Source organism: Typopeltis vanoorti, chromosome 17 (assembly GCF_054136105.1).
Source record: "Typopeltis vanoorti isolate ZY-2024b chromosome 17, IOZ_Tvanoo_1.0, whole genome shotgun sequence".
NCBI lineage: Eukaryota > Metazoa > Arthropoda > Arachnida > Uropygi > Thelyphonidae > Typopeltis > Typopeltis vanoorti.
In genome coordinates, this window is record NC_143565.1 from 37,717,777 (window position 1) to 37,736,015 (window position 18,239).

The 18,239-nt window shown below is 36.1% G+C and overlaps 1 protein-coding gene across 1 annotated transcript in view; it reads right to left on the bottom strand.

Annotated features, from left to right (window-relative positions):
* The window catches only part of Abca3 (ATP binding cassette subfamily A member 3), a 524,972-nt gene that overhangs the window by 421,447 nt on the left and 85,286 nt on the right, over positions 1–18,239 (bottom strand). Inside the window, exon 6 of the mRNA XM_090407639.1 lies at positions 5,652–5,825. Coding sequence (XP_090263765.1) covers positions 5,652–5,825 — 174 coding nt within the window. The remainder of the gene's footprint in view (positions 1–5,651; positions 5,826–18,239) is intronic.

Consider the following 18,239-nt stretch of genomic DNA (forward strand, 5'->3'; position numbering starts at 1 on the left):
ATGGCCAGTAGGATGAGAAATAACAATGGAATAATGACATTGTGGGATAAAAATGGGAATAGAGTGACTGATGCAGAGGACATAGTGGAGTTGTTGAATGAACACTTTATTGGAGTATTTCATCCTGGAGGAGTTAATTTGATTACCAGAAGGATAGAGCAGGTTCGAGGTTTAGAGGTGCAGGAGAAGAGTGTGTTCCATGTACTGAGTACTCTGGATGTTAGTAAAACTGTGAGAGACTGGATGGTATTTCATCACGAGTTTTGAGAGAATGTGCTAAGGAACTGACAGTGCCCTTGACCTGGCTTTTCAATGAAAGTCTCGTCAGGGCACCTTTCCATGGGAAAGGTGCCCATGGAATGGAAGGAAGGTAAGATAGTGCCATTGCATAAGGGCGGTAGCAGACTGGAAGTGTCTAATTATGGTCCAGTTTGTGTGTCATCACTAGTTAGTAAGATCTTGGAGAAAGTAGTGAGGGACCGTATACAGCATTGGGCAGATGAGGGTAATGTTATCTGTGAGAATCAACATAGATTTGTGAATAGGTGCACTTATTTTAGCAATATGCTAGTCTTTTATGATAAAGTTACAAGAGCATTAGATGAGGGAAAGGCATATATTGCCATTTTCTTAGACTTAGTGAAGGCATTTGATAGCGTGCCACATGATAAGCTGATATTCAAGTTGCAGCACATGGGTCTGGATGTCAGATTGGTCAACTGGATTCAGGATTGGTTGTCCAATAGGTATCAGAGAGTTGTGTATGGTGGGGCAGTTTGAAGGAAGCAGAGGGTTACAAGTGGGGTCCCACAGGGCACAGTACTGGTACCTATATTGTTTAACCTTTATATCAATGACATTGTCTGTGGATTGCAAGGGGATATTTGGTTGTTTGCGGATGATGCAAAGCTGGGAAGGGTTATGAGTAATAGTGCAGATGTGGTAGCCCTGCAAGAGGATTTGAATAAGTTAGATAGATGGGCAAATGAATGGGGTCGGTTTAATGCAGCAAAATGTAAGGTCTTGAGGTTTGGGACACATCGATGGGATGTGTTGAACTGGAGGAAGTAGGAGAAACAAGAGATCTGGGTTTGATGATTGATAGAAACCTGAAATTTAGGGAGCATATTGCAAAGGTAGTGAAGGTAATGCAGAGGTTTGCTGCAGTAATGAGAAGGACACTGACCTGCAGAGATAAAATGGTTATCATTCCATTGTATAAGACTCTGATCAGACCACACTTAGACTATTGTTCTCAGATCTGGTCCCCAGGATTTGAAGGGATAAATTAACTGTGGAAAGGGTACAAAGGCGGATAACAAAGATGATGTCGGGACTGTACAATGTCAGTTATGGGGATCGGCTGAGGGAGTGTGGACTGCAAAGTTTGGTGAATAGAAGAAGGAGGGGTGATATTATTATTATTAAGGGAGACCTCCAGGGAGTCAGAGACTCATCGAGGGAGGCCAAACACTACACACACCAGCTATCATACTTATTCTTGAATTCATTCACAACATCCAATTGCAATCCATTCCAATCAAACACCACCCTATGAGAGAAAAATCTAGCCCTCACAGCCTTCTTGGCGGCCTTCATTCTCAGCTTCCAAGGAGACTGCTAGTCTGCAGTCTACAAATTCTCAGTCTGTCTTCGTCATCAGTATTCCACAATATTTTGATATCATTTTAACACTCTCCTTTGTACTCTTTGTACTCTCTCCAATATATCAGAATCACAATGGAAACCAGGAGACCAGACCTGCACACAATAGTCCAAGTGAGGTCTTATCAAAGCCTTGTAAAGAGGCAAAACAACTTCCTTGTCTTTACATGTGAATGTTCATTTCAGCATTGCAATTATCTTTTGAGTTGCATTTGCAATCTTTGCTACATGACCCCTGAACTTCAAATTTCTATCTATTAACACCCCAAGATCCCTAGCTTCATCAGTTTCTTCTAGCTTAATCCCACCAATATAATACGATATTCAATATCTAATCATGCCGAAGGGAATAATTTTACATTTACTGACATTGAACTGACACCCATTTTCCCATGCCCACAATTCCAGCCTATTCAAATCATTCTGCAAAGACTGCATATCAGCAGTATTCCTGATTACCCTACCTATCTTTGCATCATCAGCAAATAACTGTATGTCACTTGTCAAATCCTTCCCAATATCATTAACGTACAGACTGAATAACAGTGGACTAAGCACTGATCCTGGTGGTACCACCATCACAACATCCAATGGCAGTCCATTCCAATCGCGCACCACCCGTAAAACGTGCGTAACAACACACGTTACGCACGTTTAATGAGATTCTATTGTAATCATGCGCCCTAACTGTATGTTATTCTTATTATTGTTTTAAACTACTGTACTGATGATGTCCTAAGATACTTAGGATGAAATATTTACAATTAAATAATTTTCACTATGGTTAATACGTGTGTTTCTTTTAATTATGATCTCACCACAGGCTTCGTTATTTAAAAAAAAAAAAAAAAAATTCATATAATGTATGTGAATGAGGCGAGATGTAAAGGACAAAGGTATTCCTTTGTGGTACAAGGGGTATGAGGCACTGGCCAGGGAGATGACTCGTGTAATGAAGGAGAAAGTAGCTGAAGCAGCAAAGCAAAATCCTAGAGAATTTTACATTTATGTAACTAACTGAAGAAATTCTGAATATGAAAGACTGACTAATTGCTGGAGAAGGAACAATGGTCACACCCATGGAAGATATAGCAGAAACCTTCAAATGGGCATGTTGTTAGTGTATTTCATGTTAGGAAGCTGAGTAGTGTTGAATAATAATACAATGGAGGACAAAAGACTACGTTCAGAAAGGTAAAGTGCTTAGAATTTTAAGCTTGATGTAATAAGATATCACAACACAAATAAACAAAAAATCCTATAAGAAAAGGAATCAGATAAGGCAATTCTTTAGGTTTATGTTTATTTAACATAATTATAGATGAAATAATAACTGAATTTAAGAAACTGATATTAAATGACATAAAAATCAAAAAATAGAATTTAAATCCGTTTGGATAAGCAGATGAAGATATTATTTGCAGGAAATGAATATGATTTCGAACTACAACAGATATGCTGCAGTTTTATCATGAAAATCAACAAAGAAATCAAAAACAGTGGTAATTATAAATGAATGAATAAGATATAAATCAGAACTAAAGGGGAAAAAATACTATAACTTTAAGTAATGAAATTTAAATAGCCAGGAATAATTGAATAGCAAAATATAACACAATGAAGTAAAAGAATAATCCCTGCAAGATACTAAAATATCCAGATGTCTAAATTCAACTACATGGAAAATGAAATATTTATTAAAAAGTAAGAAAGAGTGCAAATCAGTAGTCCAACCAATACTACCTTATGTATGTGAAACAAAAATAGAAACATCAAAAATACAACATTAAGAAAAATAGTTAATAAAATAAAATTGATAGAGTAAAAAATGAAAAGTTTATGAAGAACACCAGTTACAACCCATAAATGAATGAAAAGAAAAAAAAAAAAAAAGAGAGAGATCAGAATGGAATAAGCATAATAATAAAATGGGCCCATAAAGAATGAAGTAGCAAACAAAAACAAACTGAAAACCAGATATAAAACACCAGTTGGCAGACCAAGAAAACAATGGACAGACTGCCCACATTGATGAATTGTAGATGTAACAAGTTGAAGCTTAAAGCAAGAAGAAGAATAAGGAGGTGAAAAAAATAATTTCTGCAAAGTGAGCAGTGAATGAATGGAATGTAGTGCCAGAGGGTGCTGAATTCTCCGTTGAATGTTCTCAAAAGCTAGGTACAATATCTATTATAGTCTAAGAGTCTGACATCCCACAATGAATTATGATTTCATGGAAGCCTGGAAATAAAACTAATACTAAAAATGTCAACAGAAATGATTTTGTGAGAAGACATAGACTGGGGATGGCCAGGTTTCCTACACCCAAGAACTATTTAGGCCATGTTTCAAATGTTTGCAAGTTGAAAGATATTTTGTAAAAAATTAATTATTAAAAACACACACAGATACATATAATTATACTCAACATTAATAGGCTGTTTAATTACTGCTAAGAAGCCTTAGATTTTCATTTTTAAAGTGGAGAAAATTAACAGTATTTCATCTTAGAAACCATTTACTCATCACAATCCAATATTTACAGGGCAAGTGAAGAACACTGCTAGAATATGGTGAGTGGCAACTGGTGTTAATTACTTTATTCCACTGGTGCTTGTCAGGCAGAACAAAATATTATGCATGGTATATTTCAGAAATGCTGTTTGCACAGCTGCAAAATGAAAATTAACCCTCTCAGTGGAATAAACTACAAGCAGCTATCATATTATCTGCTAAAAACCACATCAATAAACATGAAAGAAAGAACGGTTCAATGCAGCAAAATGTAAAGTCTTGAGTTTGGAATCCATCGGTGGGAGGATGCATACTCGATTGGAGGAGCTGTACTGGAGGAGGTAGGGGGGAACCGAGAGATCTGGGGGTGATGATTGATAGAAAACTGAAACTCATGGGAGCATATTGCAAAGGTAGTGAGGGTAACTCAGAGGATTGCTGCAATACTGAGAAGGACGCTGACCTGCAGAGATAAAAGAGTTATCATTCCATTGTATAAGGCCCTGATCAGACCACACTTAGACTATTGTTCTCAGATTTGGTCCCAGATTTGAAGGGGATAAATTGACTGTGGAAAGGGTACAGAGGCGGATAACGAAGATGGTTTCAGGATTGTACAATATGAGTTACGAGGATCGACCGAGGGAATGTGGACTGCAGAGTTTGATGGATAGAAGAAGGAGAGGTGATATGATCAAGACTTTTAAACTGTTGAGAGGCAGTTGCAGGGTGGACATCGTTGAGTTCTTTCACTTGGTGGAATGGCAGAAAGGAGTGATGACAAGGGGCCCTCCCTGGAAGATATGAAAGGAAGGTGCACAAGACGGTGAGGAGTGGTTTATTTGCATGGAGGGTGGCTCAACCTTGGAATGCATTGTCTGAGAGAGCGGTTAGAGCGGGAATGGTCAATGGGTTCAAGGAGTGGTATGATAAACTTTGTGTTTCCTAAAAATGACCTCCCACGATGAGTGTTTTGACTCCATGGAGGCCTGGATAATAACAATAATAATTAAAATTTTCTTCTTTTTTTTTATATTGGTTTGACAATGTGAAAAAATATATGCATTTATAAGCATTTCTATGAAAAATATGTATCACAAATGTATAAATTTATGCAAGCAAATTTTTTTTAATCAAATATTAACATACATACCACAGTATTTCTCTAGTGCCAATTAATCAGCAAGTATATATATTGCTCATTAATATATATGTACATTTTATTATATATAAATATTCCTCTGATAAGTTTTTATAAATAATCTGTTTCTGTAAATTGAATGAATTGTTTTTGTGTCTGTAAGCAAATAAATTTTCCCTCTCTGATTCAAATTGAGCTGGGATGAATGTTGATACATTTCCTAAATAAGATGGCAAGGAAAAAATTCGTTTTGTATTACACTGATATTAGAATGTTACAAGGACTTTAAAAAAGAGAAATCATAAATAAGAATATATACAACAGTTTTTACCTGTTCCCTCCCACATTGCAATTATAACAGCAATAAATCCCATAGCAGTATTTGAAAAAAAACTTCCACCAAGCTTCTCTGCACGACTAAGTTCTTGATATCGATAGTACATAAAAAAGTATGGCACAAACGTTAGAAAGAAAATTATTCCTGTTCCTGCTGTTGCAGAATTAGCTGAAATGGGAAAAGTTACAGGAATTAATCAGTTAGTAAACCACATATCTATTATGCCACAACATTCAGCATGATAAAAACTTTAAATGAATAATTTATAAAATATCAGATTGTATAAAGAGAATACTTCTAATAGCATATATCCAATATTATACAAAGGTCTGACTCTCAAACATTCTCTGGTAGCCTGTAAAATGCTAATAATTCATAAAAAAATATCTTCCATTGCAAAATAACAATATAAATGGAAACAGTCACAGCACAAGATATGATTTAAAGGTCCCAGGAGCTCATACATTCCATATCAAGACCTTCAGATGTTAAAAAAAAAAAAAAAAAAAGTTGGATTTCGAGAATAAAGTTAGTACTCTTCACATGGAAAATGTTGAACAAAAGTATATCACAGGACTCCAATTTCAATGGTTATCAATTCATTCCAAAGCAGTTATTTTAAATGTATTCCAGTAGAGCAAAAACAGCCAGCCATTAATTTTCCTTGAGAAAACTACTCATTCATAGTGAAGAATTTATGGAGACATAACATATGTGTTAGAATAATTACTTTATTTAACATTAAGCAAGTAACAATCGACGTTTCAACCTCTGTATTGAGGTCATCATCAGGAACATACACATGTACAATATACAAACTACATGCACTGCATTATACAAAAGTAAAATTAATCTAAAGGTCTGTTAATCAATAGTGACCAACACAACCAAATATACAGTTGGTTGCTGCTATAGGCCAGGGATAAAGGGGATGATATTGAATTCATGCATCAGCAAATTAGCACAATGAGTGCACGGTTAGTGATTATTGGAGGATTTTAATTATGGTGATATCAAATGGAAGGAGGAATGATCAAGTGAAAAAAAGGAAATAGAATTCATACCTTCTAAGAGATGATTACTTGAAACAGCACATAACTGAAGGGACTCGTGTTGCGAGTGTGTTGGACCTGGTCACTGGCTCAGAGACATATGCATAAGTAAAGTGTCCTCGTTACCTCCAAGTGGTGACAGCGATCGTGTGGTATTGACTTCAGAGGTTATAAAATTTGTGGATTTCTCTCTTAAGAAGGGGTATATACGGAACTACAGGTTAGGAAATTATAATAAGCTTTGGAGTGAGCTTACAGTTGTCCCATGGCAGACGATATTACAGGGGAAAGATGTTGGTAACAGTGCATGGGATAAAATCAGTGGGTATCTGAGGAAAGCAATATCAGAACATAGCCCCATGGTCAGGAAGCCAAACAAGGTAGGTGTTAGATGGATGAGTAGTAGTATCAAGCTTGATCTGCAAAAAAAATAAAATCTTATGGAGAATTTACAAGGAGAAAGGCGATCAGTATACCCTTGAGCAGTACAAGGCTCAAGCTAGGAAGGTTACCAGCATAGTAAGAAAAGTTAAATCAGATTATGAGAAGACCTTAGCCAAAAAGATCAAGGGTAATCCCAAAGAATTCTTCCACTATATGGCAAGTAAAAGAAAGATGACTTCAGAAGGAAAACTTTAGTGGGTGTTGATGGTATTGAGGTGACCAATTCAGATGTAATTGTAGAGTTACTGAGTGATCACCTTTCAAAAGTCTATCACCCAAATGAGGATATCTCTGTACCTGTAGCAATAACTAATGTGAGAATTGAAGTTAAGAAATCAGAGGTACTTAGTATACTGCAGAATTTAAATGCAAACACTGATGTAGGTTTAGATGGAATATCAGCTCAGATGTTGCATAAATGTGCAAAGGAATTGTCAGCGCCTCTCACTTGGTTATTTAACTTAAGTTTGAACTCTGGTATGGTCCCTAGAGAGTAGAAGGAAGAAAGGCAAAGTAGTTCCTTTGCATAAAGGTGGCTCTAAAACTGTGGTAGTTAATTACAGACCAATCACCATCTCCAGGGTGGCAGTAAAAGTATTGGAAAAGTTGGTTAAAGACAGAACTCAAGAATGGGTGGATCAGAATATGATATTCTATAGGGGCCAACATGGTTTTGTTAAAAGGTGTCAATCCTGCCTTAGCAATTTATTAACTTTTTATAATAGAATGACATCTGAGTTGGACAAAGGAAATGGCTACACAGTGGTACATCTGTATTTTGCTAAAGCTTTTAAGAGGATACCCCATGGAATACTGTTGCGCAATTGGAGCAGATAGGGATGAATACTAAACTGGTGATATGGATAAGAGAATGACTCAGGGAGAGATACCAGAAAGTGGTATGGAGTAACAGAGTCCAGGATGAGGCAAGTGACCAGTGGTGTGCTGGGCTCTGTGCTTGGCCCGTTATTGTTTAATTTGTACATAAATGATATAGGAAATGGCTTAAAGGGAGATTTTCAATTGTTTGCTGATGATGCAAAGTTGGGTAGTGCAATCAAAAAAAATCAAGCTGATGTTGAGACTTTGCAGGATGTTTTACATAAGCTGGCAAAATGTGCAAAAGATAATGGATATCAGTTCAATGTAGAAAGTGGAAAGTTATGCATTTTGGGATTAAAAGATTAATTACCAGCTGTGTATTAAATTGATGGAATGGTACTCCAGGAGATTGATGAGGCTAGGGACTTGGGGTGTTGGTGGATAGGGAGATGAAGTTCAGAGGAAACATTGCTAAGGTGCCTAAGATTGCACATAGGATTACTTGGTTCTTGAAGAACACACTAACATCCAGAGATAAAGAGGTTATTATTCCCCTTTATAAGGCACTGATACTTCCACATTTGGATTACTGTGCTCAAGTCTGGTCACCTGGATTCCTTGGAGATAGGAGGTTGTGGAGAGGGTTCAGAGGAGAGTGACTAAGTTGGTAAATGATGTAAAAAAATGCTCCATACATAGATTGATTGGGATCTTGTGGATTGCAAAGATTTTTATAAAATTGATGCAGGGAAAATATTTCAGCTGTGTGATAGTGATAGAAGAACAAGAGGTCATCCCTGGAAATTAAGGAAAAGTGTGGTTAACAAGCGTGTGAGAACGAGGTTTTTCACCTGGAGGGTGGTGAATGAGTGGAATGCATTGCTTGACTCAGTTGTGAGTTCTTCATCTGATATTGTTTTGATCGTTTGGGTCTCCCACGATGAGTCTACTGGCTCCATGGAGATACCTGTAATAATACTTTATCCTAGCCTGACTCTGAGATAAAAAAAAAGGGGGGGGGGGGAAATGGAACCACATTAAACAGTTTCTACAGTCTTTTCATAATGAGATTTTCTTCTGTCTGGGGTTGTTCTGGTTGGTACACGGGTTGAAGATGGATCCTCCACTTTCTTGGAATAATTAATCCATCATTTTTGTTCATATTTTAATGATGTTTTAGCATTTCATAAGCTTCTTTGAATTTTCTTTCAAACTAGGTTTTGGTGCGGTGTAGGGACTTAGTGCCTTTCCAGTCAATTCTGTGGCATATTTAGAGTGCAAGGTCTGATAGTACTGTCTTAGTGCAGGTATTTAATGTGCCATTTGTATTCATCTTTTCTGACTGGAATGGTGCACCTTGTTTCCCCTATGTAAGGTAGGTTACAGATACATGGAATTTTGTAAGAGGATCTTTGGAGAAGCTAAGTAAATTTCTTAATTTTGCCAGGAGTTTAAAGATTGTCTTGATGTAGTAATACAATAGTGTTTTATCGATTTTTTCTGAAATGTCCCTCATGCAGAGTATGGCTATAGCATTATTGTAATATTTTTTGCTTTTAATGGTATTTTTATGGAGAATCTTGTGAACTGTTTTTTGTAGCCATTTTTTAAAATGTTTGGTTCATGATTTCAAATTCTTGGTTCACAGCTTGTTCAGTGGAGCAAATTGTTAGGGCTCTGTGTTTGAATATGCTGATGACTCATAACATTTGTGCTGGATGGTGGTATGAATTTTTATATATGTATTGGTGCCACCAACAACCAATGGACCACAGTTAAGTGATCAACAAATCGAGCTACAACCTTAACCCCTGGGAACTCACACTTCTAGAGAAAGGCCTGAACTATGCCATTGCACCAAGGTCAGTTAATAAATTAGATTTTAGTTATCACATTGAAAGAGTTTTAAAATCCCAACCCTCCAATTTAGTGGACAAATTACAAAATGGAAACATTAAACTCTAATATAATAACTAGGGGGTGCTTAAGGGTCAAAGCTGTATAACTGAGAAATGACCTCCACATAGCCTCTAAAGGAATGCGGAGAAGAGACCAGGGCATCTGACCTATTGTCCAATCCTCACCTTCTCGTGGTGCACCCTGTTGGGTATCTACCAGGATAATGAATGAATGAGGAATGGCTGGCAATTTGGGATTTAGTCGACCAAATTGTAATTCTTATTTGGTTTAAGCTTAAACCATTCAAGGCTTAAACCAAATTGTATTGTAATTTGGTTTAAGCCTTGAATGGCTTAAACCAAATTACAAAATGATGGTACAACATGACAAAATTTCATACTGGCTGGGGCATTGCCCGGTTAAACAAGACCCCCATTGTTTTCACCAGGAAACCAGGGTGAACAGTGAAAATTCAGCTACTGGAACAAATCTGAAAACAAACACCAACTCAACATCACCAGAGTTAAAGATCAGTACTATCAACATAAGAAGCCTGAATGGCAAAGAAATGGAGCTAGCTGAGGAATTAGATAAGTACCAGATCGACATAATAGGGGTGACTGAAACAAAAAAGACAAAACTGGTGAGATCTTTCTGAGCAATAAATACAAAATGTTATATTCAGGCAATGACAATCAAGGAAAAGAAGGAGTAGCCATAGTATTCAACACAAAATACGAGGCTAATCTTCTTGAATGGCAGGCGGTCTCAAGTAGGGTGATGTGGGCAAATATGAGAATGGGGAAATGGATAATGAGACTTATTTGTGCCACAGAAGGTTCTACTAAGGTAGAAGTGGAGGAATGTTTTGAGGATTTAGAGAAAGCATCTAACACAATGAAAAAGGAAAAGTTGGTCCTTGCTGGGGATCTAAATAGCAGAGTAGGAAATGATTGTCAGACATACAAAAATATATTGGGAAAATTTGAAGAAAAGAGCAAAGCTAATCATAATGGCAAATATCTGTTGAATTTCTGCTCAGGACTGGTTATTACTAACACCATGTTCCAACATAATAATGTGCACAAATTCACATGGAGAGAAGAGGCAAGAAATAAGAAAAGTCTCACTGACTATGTTATTGTTGATAGTGATGTTTTCTCCCTGGTGCAGGACACCAGAGTGTAAGGATTTGAAATTGGAAGGGATCACTATTTAGTCTTGAGCAGGATAAAATTGAATTTCATATTGAAAAGAATAACATGTAAGAAAGTTTTAAAGCGAATAAAAGTTGAGCAGCTCTCAGATGTGAACTGTAGACTAAAATACACAAAGATTATTGAAGAAAAAATGAAAGAGTTTGAGAACAGGAACCAAACTTTAGAGATTCAGTGGCAAGCTTTGAAGAAAACCTTGATTGAGTCAGCCAGAAAGGCATGTGGTGAGGTTGTCTGCAAGGATAGAAAAATCAGCACTCCATGGAAGACACAGGAAGTTAAAGAGGCAGGGAAGGAAAAGAAGAAAGCATATCAAAAGTTCCTGGCAAATAAGTCAGCTTGTGCTCTTAGAGAATACAGAAACAAATGTAAGAAAGCACTGTGTAAAACTAGCTAAACAAAAGTCATGGGAGGACTTTGGCAAGAATATAGAAAATAAATATCAAGAAGGTGGCAAAATATTCTGGAGGTTGTTGAAGAAGCTTAGAAATGGAGGAAAGATTAATGTAAATGGAGTTAGAGATGATAAAGGTGACATGAAAACAGGAGAAAAAGATATCCTTGAAGTATGGAGTAATTACTTCGAGAAATTGTTAAATGAAACAAGCAGTGATAGCACAGTGGTAAAAAACACTCAACAGGCATGCGGTCAGGAATACATATCCATACTTGAAGTAGAAAAAGCCATCAAAGGCTTAAAATGTGGAAAAGCAGCAGGAGTAGATGATATCCAACCAGAAATGTTGAAGTATGGTGGTATAAAAGTCTTGCATTGGCTGCACTGCATAGTTCAGAAAGCCTGGAGAGAGAGAGAGACGAATTCCCGATGATTGGAGTAGAGGTCTCATAGTACACGTATATAAAAAGGGAAATAAAACTGAATGTGAGAATTACAGATGTATTTCCCTACTGAGCGTTCCTGGTAAGATATATGCAAGTATACTTGAGAAACGGTTGAGAAGAATTATAGAAGAAAAGCTTGGTGAAGAACAAGCTGGATTTCTGCCAAACAGAGGTTGCCAGGATCAGATCTTCACTTTACGACAAATAGCGGAGAAATCATGGGAATATAACAAAGATCTCTATTTGAGTTTTGTAGATCTGGTCCCACAGATCTACAAATGATAAGGTACCAAGAGAGAAGCTATTCAATATGCTACAGTTATATGGTGTCAATGGAGCATTATATCAAGCAATACTTAGTCAGCAGTTAGAATTGAAGGAAATACAGGAAGATGGTTTAATGTTAAATGTGGTGAGAGACAAGGATGTACATTATTCCCTCTGTTATTCATTATCTATATGGATCACATTATGAAGGAAAGTGGTATTAAACACGATATCAAAATTGGAGATGTTAATGTCAGCTCTTTGCTTTATGCAGACAATGTTATACTTATCAATAAATCCGCTACAAGTGTGCAAGATTCCTTGACTAAACTGAATAACTGTTGTAACAGACATGGTATGAAGGTCAGCAATAAAAGGACAAAGACAATGAAAATAGGCAGAATCGTTGATAATGTCAACTGCATTGTGAATGGAGAACCTGTGGAACAAGTAAAACATTTCAGCTACTTGCGCACGGTTTTAGTGAAGATGGTAAATTAAATATGGAAATAGACAACAGAATCAATAAGGCTGGTATAGTAGGAAGTCAATTGAATAAATTCATATGGAATAAGAGAGAAATTAGTCAATACACTAAATTAGCTGTATACAAGGCAGTGTTCAAGCCAGTTTTAACTTATGGATCTGAGAGCTGGGTCAGAAGTAAAACACTTGACCAAAGACTAGAGACAACAGATATGAGAACCCTGAGAAAGATTAGAGGCATGAACAGATGGCATCAATGGCAATATCATATTAAAAATGAGGATATTAGGAAAGAACTTGACATTGTCAGCATCCAGGAATGAGTTAGCAGAGCTAATCTCAGGTGGTATGGTCATTTAAACAGAATGGGCGAGGAAAGATTATCAAAACAAATGTTCTTTGCCTGGTTAACAGGAAAATGCCCCAGAGGAAGACCAAGATATAGGTGGATTGATACGGTACAATGTGCCTTAAGAGAAAGAAATATAAGATCCGATAATATTGGAGTCTTGACAAGTAACAGACTGATCTGGAAAAAAATTGTAGATAGGAAGTTAGTTATGATGTAAATTTTTCATGTAGTACTATCATATCCTGTACACCCTTTGAGGGTATATGGCAGGAATTTGATGATGATATAATAACTAAGTAGTAACTTAACCAGAACAGAAAAATTAGCACTTAAACACTTAAAAAAATAACCCGGACATCATGAATACAAAAGGAGATAAAAGTAATACTACCGTTGTCCTTGACTGGACTGCATACCTAGAAAAAATGAACCTATTGGTGTGGGAAGCATTATGTGTTCATCGTACATGTCGATTAATTTTAACGGTATAGATGAGAACACAGAGTGATAAGAAAATAACTTTTTATTAACTTATTGCTGATATTTCGCTGGTATTCTATCCAGCATCTTAAGAGAAAAAAAAAACAGTTTGTCACAATACCCAAGACAACAACAAAAATCCAGCATAACAATGGGACTAGTGTGAACTATTGTAATGTACAACACAAAGACTGAAGTCCTAATTAGGTGCCATCTACATTTAAAAGAGAGAGAGAGAGAGAAAGCAGGTACTAATTAGATCTTAAGATGACTGTCTCCCAAATCTTTAGCAAGTTTATACAGTCATACTTGTTCAACAAGTATGTCTGTTTATTTTATTTTCCAATATAGAAACTATTGGTATCCTACCACAACACGTATTAAAATGCAGTTTGATACGTGTTGTGGTATCCTACCACAACACGTATCAAACTGCATCAAAAAGAAAACAACAGAATTAATCAAATTGGTGATCACATGGCCAGAGGAAACAACCAAAAAATTTATAATGCATTACCCCTGCACTCCCAGAATTTACAGCTTGCCAAAAATACACAAAACAAACGCCACTACGACTGATAGTTGAAGGAATCGGCAGCCCTAATTATCACTTAGCCATGAAATTAGCAGCGTCACTGAAGGAGTTGGTAGGTCATTCCCCCTCCTACATAAAAAATACACAACACTTCATAAACAAGATTAGAAACATCACACTCAACAACAAAGATTTATTAGTCAGCTTTGACATAACTGTCCTTTTCACTAACGTACCGACCAATGATACTATTCATCTTTTACAAAAGATATTTCTACCTGATATCACGGCCCTCTTTGACAACGTACTCTGCTCCATGTATGTCGCGTGGCAAAATAATTTTTACCTACAAAAAGAAGGTATGGCCATGGGCTCACCACTTCCTCCCCGCCCCAATAGTTAACTTTTACATGGAAGACTTTGAGACAAGCTCTAGATTTAGCAACCTAAAACCCAAAGTCTGGCTCAGGTATGTTGATATTTTTGCCATTTGGCCCCATATTAAATACATTCCTAAGCCACCTGAACAAACAACATAAACGTATCCAATTCACCATCGAAATTGAAAACAACAACTCTCTTCCTTTTCTAGACACACACTCATCACACATCTTCGCTCAAGCTGCCTCTCCTTCACAGTCTACTGCAAACCTACACATACAGGCCAATACTTATATAAAAATTTATACCACCATCCAACACAAAAACTATGAGTCATCAGCACACTCAAACACAGAGCCCTAACAATTTTCTCCAATGAACGAGATCTGAACCAAGAATTTGAAATCATTAACAAAACATTTGTAAAAAAATTGCTACAAAAAACAGTTCACAAGATTCTCCATGAAAATGCCACTAAAAGTAAAAAAGATTACAAGCATGCCATAGCATTACTCTACATGAGGGGTATTTCAGAAAAAATAGATAGAACACTACTTAAATACAACATCAAGACAATCTTTAAACCCCCAGCAAAATTAATAAATTTACTTAGCTTCTCCAAAGAGAAGCTAAGTAAATACCTTGCCCACCCAGGAATTTACAAAATTCAATGTATCTGTAACTTACCTTATATACGGGAAACAGGATGTACCATCCCAATTAGAAAAGATGAACATAAATGGAGCATTAAATACCTCCACTATGGTAAAACAGGCCTATTAGACAATGCACTCCAAGCATGCCACAGAATTGACTGGAAAGGCACTAAGTCCCTACACCACACCAAAACCTGGTTTGAAAGAAAATTCAAAGAAGTTTGTGAAATGCTAAAACATCATTCAAATCTGAACAAAAATGATGGATTAATTACTCCAAGAAAGTGGAAGACCCATCTTTAACCCTGTACAACCCCAAACAGAAGAAAATGATTAATAAACATTTAGATTCATTTTACTTTTGTATAGTGCAGCGGCATTTAGCTTGTATATTGTACATAGGCATGTTGCTGATGATGACCTCAATACAGAGATCAAAACGTCCATTGTTATTTGCTTAATGTTAGGTAAAGTAATTATTCTAATACGTGTTGTGTCTTCATAAATTCTTCAGTATGAATGCAAAAATTAGTTTTGTTGTGATCTCTTCATACAAACATCCGCAATTTCTATTAGGACAAAATTCTCATATGCTGGAATAAAAAGCATAATATATTCCATATGTGATCCATGGGTCTTCTATGAACATATCCAACTTTTATAAAACATTGTATTTTCCAAAGTGAAACATAAAATGATGACATGAGGATGACCTGTACCTTTTAGGCACTCATAAGTGCAATCCTAGAGCCACAAGTTGTTTATTATTTTAAAGGTATAATAGAACACAGAAACTAAGTAAATAATTAATTTATTAACTTGATGCTGATATTTTGCTGGTGTTATAATCAGCATCTTCAGAGCACAAAAACACTGTTTGTCACAATACGTGAGACTAAAACAACATGGTGTACTTAAACAAAATTGTAGCAGCAACACAAAGACCAGAGTCCTGATTTTGGTGCCCTCTATCTGAAAAAAAAAACTATCATATATTACTAGAGTCCTAGAAAAGTGCTAGTTTTTTCTTAATATGACTGTCTCCCAGATCTTCGGCAAGTTAATACAGCCATATTTGTTGAGATTTGGAGTGTGTTTTAGGGCTTCTGTCACCTCTAAGAACAATCTCTCTGATTTATATGGGTTTCTGTGTAGTACTTGTGTTTTTCCAGTTGATCCTATGTGCAGGGGTATCCAGAGCATGGTCTTCTAGGCCCGACTTCCCATAATGATAATTTCGGACATATCTTTTATGTTCGCTGATGCGGATGTTCACAGTTCTTCCTGTTTGACCATAGCAGGCTTGATTGCATGAGCAGGCTACTTGGTAGATTCCTGGATGTGATAAAGGAGGAATGCTGTCCTCCTCATATAAATCAGAGAGATTGTTCTTAGAGGCGACAGAAGCCCTAAAACACACTCCAAATCTCAACAAATATGGCTGTATTAACTTGCCGAAGATCTGGGAGACAGTCATATTAAGAAAAAAATAGCACTTTTCTAGGACTAGTAATATATGATAGTTTTTTTGTTTTGTTTTTTTCAGATAGAGGGCGCCAAAATCAGGACTCTGGTCTTTGTGTTGCTGCTACAATTTTGTTTAAGTACACCATGTTGTTTTAGTCTCGCGTATTGTGACAAACAGTGTTTTTGTGCTCTGAAGATGCTGGTTATAACACCTGCGAAATATCAGCATCAAGTTAATAAATTAATTATTTACTTAGTTTCTGTGTTCTATTATACCGTTAAAATAATAAACAACATGTTCGACGAACACATAAGTCTGTCCACATGCCTAGAGCCACAAATTCATAATATGAAGCTATTAAAATACATTCTTGAAAGAGCCCATATATTATCCTTTTATTAGGTCTTGCAAGTCAGTATATTATCGCGCTACAGATGTAATTCAAAATTGGAATCTTAAAAATGAAGTAATAAAAGTCAATTATATTATAATTGGTGGAGTTGGAGTTATGATCAATAAAAAATTGAACAGCATAATAGAATTTGACAGCAGATCTGATCGAATAGCAAGTATTGTCGTTCAAATCTCAAAAAGATACACTCTTAAGATCAACCAAGTCTATGCACCAATAATAAGTCATACTGATAAAAAAATTGAAGCCTTCTATCATGGTCTCTCCCAACTCTAAAATAAAGGAAAACATCATTTCAGAATTGTAATGGGAGATGTTAATGCTAGAATTGGTATACAACATTCAGATGAAAGCTCAATGGGAAATTTTGGATATGGAATGAGAGATGATAGAGGAGCAAGGTTAATAGAATTTTCAGAAAAAGAAAACCCGTATATCATGAATTCCTTTTTCAAGAAAAAAACACATAGGAAGTGGACATGGAAAAGTCCAAATGAAAAAAACTAGTGAAATTGATTTTATCCTCAGCAATAAGAAAAGCATCTTTCAAGACTGCTGTGTTATAAACACCTTCAACATTGGAGGTGACCATCATATGGTATGCAGTAAAATTCAAATAAACTGCCAAAAAGAAAGAAGAAAAATGTTTCAAAGATCAAAGTAAAGTATACATGTACACAAACTCAACATTAAAAAAGATAAATTCCAACATGAACTAAACAACAGATTTAAATATTTCATTATAGATGACAATGCTGATCTATCAGAAAGTAATGACGTCATTACTCAAAACCTTTTTACAATGCTCGCTTGAAATAGCTGGTACCACAGAACAAAAACAAGACAAAATTTCTGAAGAAACAAAACAGCTTATGAAGAAACGAAGAGAAATGAAACAATCGATTAACCTACAGAATAAAATTGAATATACTGAATTGTGCAAAATGATCAGAAATCATATCACAGAAGAAATAAGAAACTTCAATTGTAAATTCATACAACAAACAATTGAAAACAACCGTAATCTCAAAAAAGCAAAACAGCAATTGATGAACAGCAATAAACAGATGGTTGCAGTCAAGCTACAGGACCCATCACCAGAGATAGATATGCCATAGCAAAAATAGTTGAAGAATTTTACTCAATATTATATCAGGATAATGAATTAAATGAAGAAGAAGACAACTACAAAAAAACAGCTGAAGTATCACAGATTCTACCAGAAGTAGTTACGTGGAGCACCCAAAGCTTGCAAAATGAGAAAGCTG